Genomic DNA, 14218 nt, shown 5'->3' with positions numbered 1-14218 from the left:
GAAGAAGGCATTGTTTTGCTAGGAGATGACACTCCATGGGTGTTACTGCCCCTGAGGATCTTCCCTTGGGACAAGATGTGGAGTTGGAAGATGGAGATATTGATGGTCCTGAACCTGTGTAGGCTTACGCTAATATATTCATTTGCCCTGGACTGTCGTAGTGGGCAGCAGGGGACTGTGTTTTTGTCTATAGGGTGACTTCATGCTTTCTCCCCATGTAGATAAAATTCTTGCTTCTCTACTTGACTTAATTTGACTTTGTGTCAATCTGTCAATCACTGTTTTTTAATTGACATTCTATGGTCTTTGTTCTATTTTCTTAACACCCAGTCATCCCAGGATAAACCTATCTTTATATATCTACCTCTTACCTCTTCTGTGATTCGTAAGAGCTTTGTTCGCTAGCTCAACTCCCTGGCGGAATCCTGATGACATTTTTTTCGTTGGAGGGTCTTTAGGGAGAGCTGGAGCTCGAGTAAACTGGGTTCTCAGAACTCCTAGGAACAGGCATGGCCTCACCCCTGCCGCCACACCTGAGCCACATTGCCTATCTCGTTGGAGGGTCTTTAGGGAGAGCTGGAGCTCCAGTAAATTGGGGTCTCAGAATTCCTGGGAACAGGTATGGCCTCACCCCTGCCACCACACCTGAGCCACATTGCCTGTCAGTCATTGTTCATTAAGTTCCTTGTGTGGGGACTGTAGTCTCCAGTGATCAGAGGAAGGGGAGGACTCTGGGGATCCCCTGCCACGCCCTCAGTACAAGGAACCACAAAGTCTCTGACCAAGTCTGCCTTTCATACTAATAATTATTAGCAGGCGAGCAAAATGTCAGCTTCCTTCCTGTGCTCCGAAGCTTGGTGCTTTCCAGCTCTTTGTTCCTTAGAAATACCTCACCTAAAAGATCTACTCGCAACAGCTGTGGCAATATATTCAGGGGCACACCTAACTTGATACCCAAAATGGATCATTTTTAACACCCTGTCTTCTATACCACAAAATTATGTTCAGCATCACCATGTAAAAATCAGTAATACACATCATTTTCCTGACTCACTACATAAATAATTTAAAAAGAAGAAATTTCCATTTTCACTACATTATTTAAATGTATTAATTGAGAAGAATTCAGTGCCACTTCTGTCATATTCCTGCCAAACAGGCTTAAGCTCAATGGAATAAGAAGAAAACATCAGACGCATTAAATTCAGAGACATTCAACAAGTTTCCTGGACAGTTCTCTTTAAAAGTGTCCAGGTTCTAAAAGTCAAGGAAAGACTGAGGAACTCTCCCAGCCTGAAGGAGACTAAGGAGACAGGAGCCTCCTTTGGAGCAACTTGTGATTCAGGGCTGGATTCCTTTGCTAGAAAGGACGTCGTCAGAACAACTCGTGAAATGGAAGTAGGTCTGAGCACTGGGCGGCACTATTGTAGCAATGTTTCTTTCCTGATTTTCATGACGGTGCTGTGGTTAAATTGGGGAAAGTCCTTATTTGTAGGGAACGTACATGGGGAGATGTGGGGTTCATGGTCCGCAGGTCAGCATCTTATTCTCAAATGGTTCCAGTTACACAGTAATGTCCTTGTACTGTACTTCTGTGTTTTCTCTGTGTTTGTGATTTAAAAAATAAAAAGCCCCCAAAAGTTCAAAAACCTGAAAGGTAAGTCACTGTAGCAGTTGTTCAGAACTTAGAGCAACAAAAGCCTTTTTTGAGAAGGAGTCCTTTTCCACCAATATTGTTTCGAATTATTGGTGCAAAGCGCTCATCAAAAGCCAGGGATCTTTTAAAGTCAGTTTGGTTTTCGCTTGTAAATTCTCTAGCTACAGTGCATCTCCTTAAGCCTACACATGGAATGAACAGCTCCCACCACCCTGCCCTCGGTGCACCCTGATTGCACTGGGAGATCAGAGTTCTGCATTAAATGATGGGATGTGGGACACTGGCCCAACAGAAGCCCTCAGGTAGGCTAGGAAGACCACTAGGGACAGTGTTAGGCTGCTGGGCTGTGTGAAGGGTGTTAGGACACACAAGGGCAAGGTGCCTGTGTAATATCTAGCCAATCCACCACTTATTTCACCAGAAGAAAAAAACGTTAACATCCCTTATGCTAATTAAACTTTTCAGAGCCAAATGTGGCAAAGAAGCCCTATTTTATTAGCTGCCTCTATAGCGTGGGACTTATAATTAGGGTGTTTCAAATGCCATCTAGCAACCTTGGATGTATATTCCCGTCATCGGTAACCACCACTAGTGTGTGGATTACGGTTAATCAGCACCTATACCTGCTCATTCAATTTTAACATAAATGCCAGTGTCTCCCCAGTTCATAGCACAGCGCAGCGAGCATGGTAGATCTTTGCAGAATGAAAATGATGTGTCTGCGTACCTCGGCATTTGCATTTGGGTGTGTGTGTAATCAGCTCCATTTGACCTAGACGTAGTAGATTATCAAGGTCTTGGAAGCAGGTGTGCAGTTCGGGGAGAGGTCTTTAGAATGGAAGCACTCGGCTCTTGCCCACAGCACAGGAGAGGCACAGACACTAAGACAGAGCAGGCTTGGAGGGGGAGCTCAGGCAGGAGCGGTGGTGGCTGATGTCATGGCCTCATGCCCTGTTCTCAGCTGGCACACTTGAAGCCAACCACGACTCTGTGATTAGGGGTGGAGTGCCTATGCAAAAGAGATACCAAGTAGAAAACTTCAGGGTACCGGCAAGGAAGCCCCCACACCACCTTCTCTGAGATCATCCTGTTTGGCATTTTAGCTAGAAGGGAATAGCCTTAGGGGCCAGGCCCTATTCCTATCTCCAGCTTCCATAGTGTGCAGCTCTCAAGACTTGAGGGACATAAGAGTCACCCAGGGGTTTTGCTGAAAGTTGAGATCCTGAATTCCTGTCTCATGGGCTCTGATTCACCCAGGGCATATTTCAGAGCCTACATTTTTACCAAACGCCCAATATTTTTTATATCTGTGGACCACGGACCTTGTGACAACTTGCCCTAGAGGCCTTGCAATCAGAAAGCCCAAATTTGCCTTCCCAGCAACTTCTGCAGCCACTGGATGACCTTAGGCAAGTCTCCAGACCTCCGTGAGGCTGCAGCTTCTCTTCAACATCCAGGGTCTGTCCTGACGATCTAATGGGTAGAAAGGAAAGCACTTTACAAACCGTGTAGCCCTGCAGAAGTCAGAGGACCTTGCCCTGCTTATTACACCAGCCTTGATGATCTGACCATGGAGGCTGAGTCCTTCCCATGCCTCCTACAGCCATTTTTTAAAGAAAGATCTTGTGCTTTGCACCCAGCCTTCCATACAGCAAAGTGCGAGAAACTACAAAAGGAGAAGGAGGAGCTGGAGAGGCGGTTCGAGGACGAGGTGAAGAGGCTGGGCTGGCAGCAGCAGGCCGAGCTCCAGGAGCTGGAGGAGCGGCTGCAGCTGCAATTCGAGGCAGAGATGGCGCGCCTGCAGGAGGAGCACCGTGACCAGCTGCTGAGCATCCGGTGTCAGCACCAGGAGCAGGTCAGTCTGCAGTGCCGCTCGAGCTCTGCTGTTGGGTGATGCGGGTGGCAGGCAGACGGGATCCAGTGCCCCATTAGCAAGAAGTCCTATTCAGTAGGTGAGCTTTTCGAACAGTTCACTTTCTGAGTTGCTTTCTCCTTTCTCCCCCGTCCTCTGTTCTCCTCTAGCCACTCTGGCCTCCTTCACTCTTCCTCAGGGTTTTCACACTTGCTGTGTCCTCTGCCTGGAATGCTCTCCTTCCAGACAGTGCATGGCTCCCTCTTGCCCTCCCTTCCAGACTTTTCTCCAGTGTCACCTTTCTCAGTGAGATCTTTATCCAAAATTATTATTCCTCCCCCCACCACATACACACTCTTTCTCTCCCCCTCCCAGTGTTAGTGTTCCTTCACCACTTATCACTAACACATACATTTTGCTTTTCTACCTTATTTATCATTCTATTCCATGAGGGCAGAAAGAATAACAAGCAAACATGTATCTAGCACTCGTCCTACACCGGACACTGCTCTAAGCTCTTTACATGAACTGACTCATTTAGTCCTCACAGTTCCCCTAATGAGGAAGGTACCATTCTTATTCCCATTTTACACGGGAGAAAGCCAAGCCCCCATGGTTCAATAATTTGCCAGAACTGACAGAGCTGGTCATGGAGAAGCCAGGGTTGAGCCAGTCTGGCTCCACACCCCTGCTGTCAGCCACTAAGTTAGAATTGCCTGCCAGCTCTCCTGCTGGATCCTGGCACCTGGATCCATGCCTGGCGGAGTACCCACAATATCCATTTGCTGAATGAAAGAATGAATGCCAATGGTTAACCTTCGCCCAGAAACCTTACTGGAGAGGAAAAGGCATCCATGGACTAACCAGAGGATAATTCCCAGGGAGCTTGTCAGTATGAAAGCCGGAAGGAGGCAGGGGCTGCCACCCCCACAGCAGCCACCCTGTCCATGACTGCCATTAGAACTGATGAGAGGCGGGCGGGCGGACGATTCAGTGTACCCACCCTGCTTCCATGAGCACTGCTCCTTTCTTTTCTCTTGTTTCTAAGTTCTCCAGCTCCAGTGCCTTCACCCCCACCTTCTAATTGGTGTGTTGCTTTATACAGTGTGCTTATGATATGCTTAAGGTAAGTTGACGTTTGTGAAGGGCACCCTTTAAATCTCACTTGGCATTCAGGTTAGTGTCGCGTGGCCTCTTCATTGTCAGAAACCCTTGGGCTGCCCTCCTCAGCTGCTTCCAAATGGACATCCCAGACGGCAGTACCCACCCGGCCCTCCCACTGCCCCAGAAGAGGCTTGTGAATCTTAGGGGACCTGGGAGAAACTTAAGAGTAATACTAATTGCTGTCATTGTAATAAAAAACCTCTCTTACTTTATGGCATTTTATTCTAGACAGTATCTCAGGTTAGTCATTCTCCTTTCCTAGAGGCCTCTAAAAACCAGACACACCTCCCTGTTTGAGGTGGGTTAGACCGTAGAGACTAGGAAACAGAATAGGTTACAGCTAAAGTTACCTGTTGGTGTTAAGATGCGAAACTGAACCCCCGGCTTCGTGCCTCCTAGTCTGTCTGCATGTAACTCCTGTCAGGAGACATTTGTACGGGCTGCTGTCTACAGTCTTACTCATTTTATGGCCGCTTTGTACATCTCAAGCCTGGTGTGAATACCAACTTGTTCTGTGCCTCTGTATCTATGGGCTGTTCATTCCCAGTTTTACACAGAACACGTTTATACCCATATTTACCAAAGGCCTCTGATCTGAAGGTCTGAGTTGGTTGAGAAGATGCCAGAAGGTGAGGAGGAGGGGTAAGAGGTGGTCTGCAGACAGGAGACGCTGAACAAAGACTCACGTGGTGGTGTCCTGGAGCTGAGGCACTGCTGAGGGGGGCATGTCCACTCGAGGGCCAGGACGCCTCGCTGAGGCCTCACCTGTGCAGAAGTATGTGCCAAGAGATGTGCTTCACCTCTTTGTAAAGCCAGGACATGGCGGCCTTTTAGATATTTCAGGCTGGAGTGATGAAAGGAAAGAAACCCTTGACGTGTCCACATGAAAATGACTTACATAAGCTACCTGGGCGTAATTCAAACATGTTCTGTTGTATGAGAGCTCTGTGCTCTGTTCATGATCCTTTATGATAGCAAAAGCCGTGTATTTATTGACTGATTCACCTGTGCAAAGAATATTTATGGAATGTGCGTTGTATGTATGCAAAGCACCATGACAGGATACTGCAAGAGATACTAAGATGTATAAAGTGTGGGCTTGCTTTTCTATCCATTGAGGAAGCTTCGAGATAAGTGCCCAAGGAACTGTCTCGTGGGTGAGAAATGCAGACAGCGTGTGGAGGAATTGAGAGTTTCACACTTATCCTCACAGCTGGAAGTGTCCGAAATCATATCTGAATGCTTTACATTTGGCTGACTCTGTCCTACAGATACCCATTGGTTTGGGGGAACCAGAGAGTCAAGCCTATGAATTATTCAGGCCCCTGATTGTGCTCCTGCTGCAGAACGTTGGCTGTTTCCCCCGGCTTCAGTTTCCCTAGCAGAGAACATGCAGGAAGTGAGGAAGATGAAATGCACCCCAGGCCAGTAGTCTACCTACCAGATAGAATCAGTGTTCCTGTTTAGTGGGGGAGGAGAGTCAAGGGTGTGTGACTGAGATGGAGATGGGGATGATCCGTGGTTTCAGAGTCCTTGGTGGACTCTCCACTCTTGGGGCCTCCATCTCAGGGATGGTTGCACTGGGCAGTGCTAACCCCACAGATGGCGACATCTCTGTCCTTCTGGAACCTTCAAAATCAGGTTCACTGGCTTGGCATCTCCTCATGACCCTGTGGCCCCCAACAGCTGGCAGCAGGGGCAGGTGCTGCTTCACTTCTGACACGCAGGATTTTCTGAGGCTGCAAATACCACTTTACTCAAACTGGGACTTGCCGGCAGAGGCAGGCTGACCTCTGGCTTTGCAGCAGCACCTCCTTCATGACAAAGCCAGCCAGAGCTGCTTCTTGCTTGGCCCCCCCGCCATCTCACAGGGCACGGGCTGCCTCTCTGCCCGTGGTGTGTGCCCTGGCTACACAGGTGGGTACTTGGAGAACTGGCAAAACACCCCCCCTAGCCTCCGCTCACACTAATTGAATCAGAATCACTGATGAGACCTGGCAGCAGGTTGTTTCTGGACTGTCCCAGGGAATTTCTGTGTACAGCCCGGGCCCGGAACCGCAAGCATCATGGGAGCTGCAGGACCCTGCTGGCTCGAGTTAAGGACCTGAGGGAGGGGTGGTGGTGGTCTTGCTTCTTGGCTGTCTTACGTGAGTTTAAAGACAAGATGTAACTCTTATTTTCAAGGTGCAGTGATAAAGGTGTTGAGAGTGTGACAGCCACTCTCCTTCTGTAGCAAGCTGCACATCAACGATGCCACATGGCCACAGCTCCCCTTTATCAAAGCACGCAAAACAGACTCACTGTAAACACACACGCGTTTTCCTTTTTTGCCCCAAACACGTTCAGCCCAGCTTCCAGCCCTGGTTTCTGGGCTGCCTTTGACTGTCCCCGCACGTAGGCAGCCACAGAGCCTGGCATGCAAGGATCAGGCATGTGACCTTGGACCCATTTCTCCAAGACCCTAAGTTTGTCTTACTCCACGACATGCTCCAAAGTCCCTCGGTTCAGAGATGGCCTGTCGGGATGCATGACAATTCTGCTCCATCAAGGCTCAGCAGACACTCCTCCTCCGCAGGGAGCAGCAGAGCTCAGCCTTTGGAGTTTAAATGTTGCTTTGTCTCTTATCCAGGATGTACTTTCTATGCTTTCGTAAGGAAATCATTTTAAACTAAATGACTCAAGGAAAAGCATCCCAGGATGAATCCAAACGTACAGAGGCCGCTTTGTCCATCATCTGCATTATGCCTCCTTAGCCCTCCTGCAGAGCAGGCTCACAGCTGCTGTGCAGCGGAAACCACTTTCTCTCTAATCAAATAGGAAGAGATCCCTGAGGGCCCTCCGTCTCCCAGCACCAGAGCCTGCCATCAGCCCAGAGGTTCCATGCTCCGGAGGAGGCGGTGCAGTGGAGACGGGGCCTCTCTCAACACCTGCCTGTGTGGAGGGCCGCAGAGGGGCAGAGGCACAGCCCGGCATGGGATGACAGCAGACTGGGAGCTGTGGCATGGCTCTGAGCCAGTGTCCAGGATGCTGCAACCCATGACCAAGTGAAGGAGGGCCCCCTCGTTATCTAAAAAGGAAAGTCATTAAGAGAGCGTGGGAGAGAGTGGGCCTGGGCAGGCTCCCTCTCTCTCATCCCATGTGGATGGGCGCAAATGGGAGTTTAATCTGGTTTGGGTTTAATGAATGAAGCCGAGACAATGTAAAACACACGTTTCTTCATTTGAAATCTAAGTCTTCTCCAAGTGACTTGCCAAAGCCCCAGATCATTGCATTTTGTAAATGGCTAAATGAAGTCAAACCACAGCTATACTCTTACCCGTCTGAGAGGGTGGTCTTCCAACCCTGTGCTCTGCTGTCAGTCAGCCCAGCTGAATGCAGGCAGCTGCAGGAATGGAGTCGTGTCACAGGGAACAGCTGCTTTTCCATAGATCGAGGACTACCGGATGTTGGTGTTGACAGACGCCTCCATGGCACAGCCCAGAACTCTCTCTGTGGAGGGTGGAGGATGGCCCAGTGGTGGTCTAAGGGGCCTCACCAGGGTTCTAAATGGAAGAGAAGGATGCTTCAGCCAGCCCAAGTTTGCCATAGGCCATAATGGTCAAGCACTTTTGTCTTTGATTTGGTCATCTTCAATGCATAGAAAGATCTTGTGCTTTCCTTGGGTCACCTTGTTTAAATCTCCTCCAATTCCTTCTGGTTTCAAGGTCCTCTCGGGCTGGGAATTCTTACTGGCTGCTTCATAAATGTGAACCTGTGCTGTAGAAAGAAGCCAAGAACCACAGGAGAGGAAGGTGTACGGATGAATACTATGACAAGAAAGGGGGTGGCCAGCAGCAGACAGCTCCTTCCTCTTGGATAGAACATTTTTTAAAACCATAAAGTTGCATGAAACCTAAATTACTAAAGAGCAGGGATTCTTGTGTTCAGATTTTTTGACTCGTGGGCTCCCTTTAGTTTCTTTCCTAACATACTGGGCATTTCTCTACTTGCATATGAACTTTTAGAGTTAGGAGATCAGTGATTTCATTCATAAAAGCACCTCTGAAAGGTTGTAAGGAATATATGATGCCATCACATTACCCTTACTACAATGGGCATGGTATTCCATCACCACTGAATCAAGGGCTTTTTACCTTCCAGCAAACCAGAATGGCATACGCTGATGCCACAAACACAGTGTAGTATTGCTGGTCAGGGCACACCCACCTCCTGGGACTCATAGGACTCTTCTGAAACTTAGTTCTTCCATCTGTCTTTTCTGAAACCACTCATGATCATTTGTGTAAGCACCCAATAAATTAGAATCACGCCAAGGACCGATGAAAGGTTTTTTGCTCTCCTGAACTGTGTGGCAGCCCTCCAAACAGTGTATGTGTGTGGGGGAGGGTGCAGGGGGGTGCTGTGTTTTTATAGTGTGCTATGGCCTGAGTGACATCCGTAATGGAGCAGAAAGAAGAGATATTTCCTTTTTAAGCTAGTGATTTATTTTTCCAACAGATTGAAAGGTTTTGGACAAAGATTCCATGAAAACCTCCTGTAAACAGGAATTGGACAATTAAATACTGTTGTAATCAGCCTTTCTGCTGGTGGGTTCATAGCTCTGAGCTTCAAGTAAATACCGTTTGATCAAGAATGGCCTTTAAATGCGAGCGAGTCATTGTGCACCGTGTCCGTTCTCACACTGCGACACAGCTTTCCTAATGCCATGGATCCGCTCTTGGTTTTGCCCGGTGATGCTTGTTTTAGTGGATGAAGTTCTCGTTTGCCAGAAGAAAGAGAAGTCAGGATAATTTTTTGATGAAATAATAGTATCCGGAATGGGAATCCACCGCTTTTTAAATCAGATACATCCCCATGTGTCAACTTCACAGGCAGGCTTCTTTTCTTGGGGAGAACCCTTTCTCCATTCAGATCAATGGTCAGCCCATGAATTCTCCCCAGAGAAATGTGGGAGCCTCAGACGTGGCTGAATATGACCAGCTAGAAGCAACGTCTTCTTAACTGGGCCACCAAGGGGCTTCAAGACCAGCGTACATTTTCTAGTTCAGCTTGTTTTCAAATGCCAAGTTTTGACGCATGAGTAGCTTATGAAATAAATGTAGCGGCCTCTAACTAGCGTTTTGTAAAACGAAGTAAAACAGAGGGAGCATTTTTAAACCAGACTTTTCCAAATGGAAGGGGGAGTTTTGTTTTTGTGAAACTTGGGTTTTGGGTGTGGTTGTGGGTGGGTGTCTGCGCTGTGGTATCGTGTACAATGGTGATTTTTGCAGTGGATCACTGACAGAGAACTTGGATCAACATTGTTGTAGTGTATCCAGGAGAGATTGCAATGATAGGGAGAGGTCGTTTTAGGCAATTACTCCTGCAAGTCATGTATTTGAAGTTAAAACAACAGCCGCAATAACAGTAACAAAAACAGTCAACCTGGTAGGCAGGAAGGTGAGGAGTAAGGTAGGGGGCCAGGAAACATGAAAATAAAGAATCCTGGACTGGACTGGCTGCACTACTTGCGATTAAACTGCTAGAAGCGTTCCTGCAGCTGGGAAGCAGCAGCCCTTACCAGGAGCACCACGTTGCCTGAGCAGAAAGTCCAAGTCTGGGAGGCAGACCTCCCAGCCTCACCTGGTATTGGCGAGAGAATCCTAAGGTGTCCATTGCTGGTCTTGCTTGGGGGAGGTCAACACAAAACATTAGGGCATTCGAAAGAGCTTCACCTTCGAAGTCAGACAGACCTGGGTCTCACTACTAGCTCTGCCGTTTATTAGCCCTTGGGCAAAACATTTCAAATTTCTCTGAGCCTCAGTTTCCACATCTGTCCATTGGGCATAAAAAGATCGACTTCATAAGGTGGCTCTGAGGGTTAAGTAGAGTAACGTATCTCTGGCAGCCTAATAAGTATTCGTTCGCCTCCGTTTACCTTGTGTACTGTAGCTCCCCCTGCCTCTGGGAAACAGACCACCTCGTAGGGAGGACCCATTTCTTTTCCTTTGTCATCATCGCTCATAGCGGTGCAAGGGGATGGACTAGGAGTGGGAAGGGGATGGTCCGGGAGCCACACTCAGGACTCTAAAGAGGTACCTCAGGCAGTGACCCCATGCCTGGAGTTGGATCCTCCTGCAAAGAGCCAGGTTGTGGCAGTGACCTCCTCTTGACTCTGAGGGCTGCCACATCACCACCAAAGTCCAGCTCGCCTGCTTCGGCACGAGGCTGTGACTTGTCATTGATGTTTCAGGTCATGGACCTTTTCCACTCACGGAATTCCACTTCTGTTCTCCAAGCAGCTCTCTGTCTAACCGGTAACTGCGACTCTCCTCCAGGTGGAAGATCTCACCGCCAGCCATGAGGCTGCTCTCCTGGAGATGGAAAATAACCACACAGTTGCCATCACAATCCTGCAGGATGACCACGACCACAAAGTCCAAGGTAGCTCCCAGCCTCGTGTGCAGCAGGCAGGGGTGGGTGGTGCAAGCCGAGCCTTTCCTGCTGCAGGTGTGTGGAGCCCCTCTTCCTCTATTGTTCCGCCTTTCCTGTCTTTCCCTCCTGCTGCATTTTTTTCTGTTGGCTCCTGGGAAAAGAAGAGATAGGAATTAAGGATCCAGGTAGCTAGCTGCTCCTTTCTTCCAATGCAGTTATCCTCAACCTGGCTGAATACTGGAATTCCCAGTCCTCTGGGGAGTTGTAACAAAAGACCAATGCCAGCCTCAGTCCCACCCCAGGGATTCTGATGTCCTTGATCCGTAGTACAGTGTAAGCATCAAGATTTCTTAAGACTCCTTAGGTGATTCTAATGTGTAGCCACACCTGAGGGCCACTGTCTAAAGTAGGCATGGAAATAGTGCACTTTATAGTTTTTTTTTCCAGTTTTTTTTTTTTTTTCTAAAACAGAGTCTCACTCTGTTGCCCAGGCTGGAGTGCAGTGGTGCGATCTCAGCTCACTGCAACTTCTGCCTCCTGAGTTCGAGCAATTCTCCAGCCTCAGCTGGAGCCTCCGGCCCAAGTAGCTGGGATTACAGGCACCCGCTGCCACACCCGGCTAGGCTTTATGATCTTTATGGCCTTATAAAAACAAATGGAAGCCCTGGCATGGATATACTTTCCTCATATTTGTGATGCTTTCCCAGCCCCTGCAGCATCTGTTTGGATCGGGATATCCAGAGCTGACACTCAGAGACCACATTCACCGTGGGTATGCACTGAGTCTCCAGATCTTTCTTTTTACGTTTTTGCAACTTTGAATTATCTTTGGGTTTTATGTGGGTCGTAACGGCATCATTACTAAGTTCCAGTGAGATTTTCCTTTGTGAAAGAAGCAGCATTTTATATTTTCACATGCATTTACATTAATACATACAATTTATTTTTCAACTTCCTCTCGCTTTACTTTACAACCAGTCAGCTGGTTGTTAAAATGTGTATTAAAGGCTGGGAGCCGTGGCTCACACCTGTAATCCCAGCACTTTGGGAGGCTGAGGCAGGTGGATCACCTGAAATCAGGAGTTCAAGACCAGCCTGGCAAACATGGCGAAACCCCATCTCTACCAAAAATACAAAAATTAGCCAGGTGCGGTGGCCTGGCTACACGGGAGGCTGAGGCAGGAGAATCGTTTGAATCCCGGGAGACAGAGGTTGCAGTGAGTCGAGATTGCACCATTGCACTCCAGCAACAAGAGTGAAACTCCGCCTCAAAAAAAAAGTGTGTATTAAAAGCAACGACAGTTAACAATACATTGATAAACTTTTACAATTTTACAATTTGAGAATTAGCATCAGTATTTTTTTTTTTATACTTTAAGTTCTAGGGTACATGTGCATAACGTGCAGGTTTGTTACATATGTATACCTGTGCCATGTTGGTGTGCTGCACCCATCAACTCGTCAGCACCCATCAGTTCATCATTTATATCATGTATAACTCCCCAATGCAATCCTTCCCCCCTCCCCTAAAAATGTTCTCTGTGGACAAGACCCAGTGTGCCATAACCAAGGTCTGTGTTATTGTCGCCCTCAAGCACCACCCCCGCTGCCTCTGAGAGCTATTAGTAAGTGACCAAGCTGGAGGCAAGGGCCGGCATTTTCCTGGGGACTAGTTAAATGGATTGCCTGGGTCCTGATAGTATGTCTCACACTCAGAGTACTGGCCCCTACCCTTGGCTACACATTGGAACCACCTGGAAGTTTTTAAAAATACACTGATGTGTGGCTCCCTACCTCTGATATTCCAATTTAATTGCCAGCGGGTGCAGCCCAGGCATCAGAAGGCTTTCAGACTCCTTAGGTGATTCTAATATGCAGGAAAACTTGAGAACCATTGTGTGAAACACCATATTAAGCATGAGACAGTGTCGTGAGTTTGAAATAAAGAAATACATAATGAAGACACAGATATTAGCAATAGTTTATGTCATCTTCAGAATGGATACTGCCTCTTCTTTTCCCTTGGGGCACTGGGATCCTTTGCAAACACCCTGAAATCTGTCACTAGAGGAAGCTGGTCTCACGCGAGAGAACGTAAACGGAAATGTGCAGTGAGCTGTGGTGTTGCCTTTTCTTTCTGGATTTTCACATAAATAGATCTGGTGGATTTTTCTGACTAATGAAGTCTCACTCAGACGCCACATTCAAGGTCTGTGAATTATAAATGATGTCAAGGCCATGTGGGTGCAGGTAATGGTAGCTAAAAAATGTATTATTATGGTCAGGATTCTGCTCTCGATGACTGTAACACTAATCATTTAGTCAGAGGCAGGCAGACCGGAAAGGCCACATGGTTCTCGATCAGTGAAATCAACACAAACATTTCTTTTCCAAGTGTAAATGTCAGCTGTGACAACTGGATTTCTTAGTGACCCTTACCACCATTGGTTAAAAGATCTGAGTGAATGAAAACCACAAAGTCTTTCCTAATTGCAGCTCACGCCACACAGAATGGTAATGGTCGGTCTCCAGTGTGCTACCGTTCTGAGCATATGATCCAGGCTGATTGATGAGACCCTCCTCCCTCTCCTTACAACATGAAAACAAATTGCTTGTGTAGCCAGAATGAGATGGGCTTCACCCAGCTAATAAGACTCTTCCCATCTGGAGGAAGATAGAATCCATTTGCTTAATAACTGTCACATGACATCTCTTTCTGCCTAACTTACAAAGTGTTGCTGGGATGACACTGTTCACGGAACAGAGTTGTTTCAAACCCTTCCAGAGGAACCCGTCCAATTAGTTCTTCCTTGCATCTGAGTTGTCTTAACACCGAATCTTTGCTGAAGCAAATCCCGGGGATGTGTGGTTCTCAGAGTGCAGCCAAGAGGCTACCAAGGTATCCGTGTAGACACAGCACTGAGCCTGGCTGGCGAGCCCGGCTGGCAGGATGGCTGCTCGCAGCTCCACTGCTTTCCTCAGCCGCAGATGGCTGCTTTGCAGGGGGAAGGAACAGTGATCCTGGGAGGGGAAGAAGATGGGATTTACTGTTAATTACCTAGTTATCTTGCCATGAGGACAGTTTAGAGAATCAGTGAATAACGTGAACAAAGGATCTGACATGGGCAGGA

The 14218-nt window shown here is 47.8% G+C and overlaps 1 protein-coding gene across 4 annotated transcripts in view; it reads left to right on the top strand.

Annotated features, from left to right (window-relative positions):
* MTUS2 (microtubule associated scaffold protein 2) overlaps positions 1-14218 on the top strand; it is a 640565-nt gene that overhangs the window by 612076 nt on the left and 14271 nt on the right. For all 4 annotated transcript variants that reach the window (XM_031934947.1, XM_031934946.1, XM_026454233.2 and 1 more), the window contains 2 exons: positions 3298-3512; positions 10991-11096. In XM_031934947.1, the coding sequence (XP_031790807.1) occupies positions 3298-3512; positions 10991-11096 (321 nt within the window). The remainder of the gene's footprint in view (positions 1-3297; positions 3513-10990; positions 11097-14218) is intronic.

Source organism: Piliocolobus tephrosceles, chromosome X (genome assembly GCF_002776525.5).
Source record: "Piliocolobus tephrosceles isolate RC106 chromosome X, ASM277652v3, whole genome shotgun sequence".
Taxonomy (NCBI): Eukaryota; Metazoa; Chordata; class Mammalia; order Primates; family Cercopithecidae; genus Piliocolobus; species Piliocolobus tephrosceles.
The sequence above is the reverse complement of the archived record's forward strand: the minus strand, read 5'-3'. Positions and strand labels throughout refer to the sequence as shown.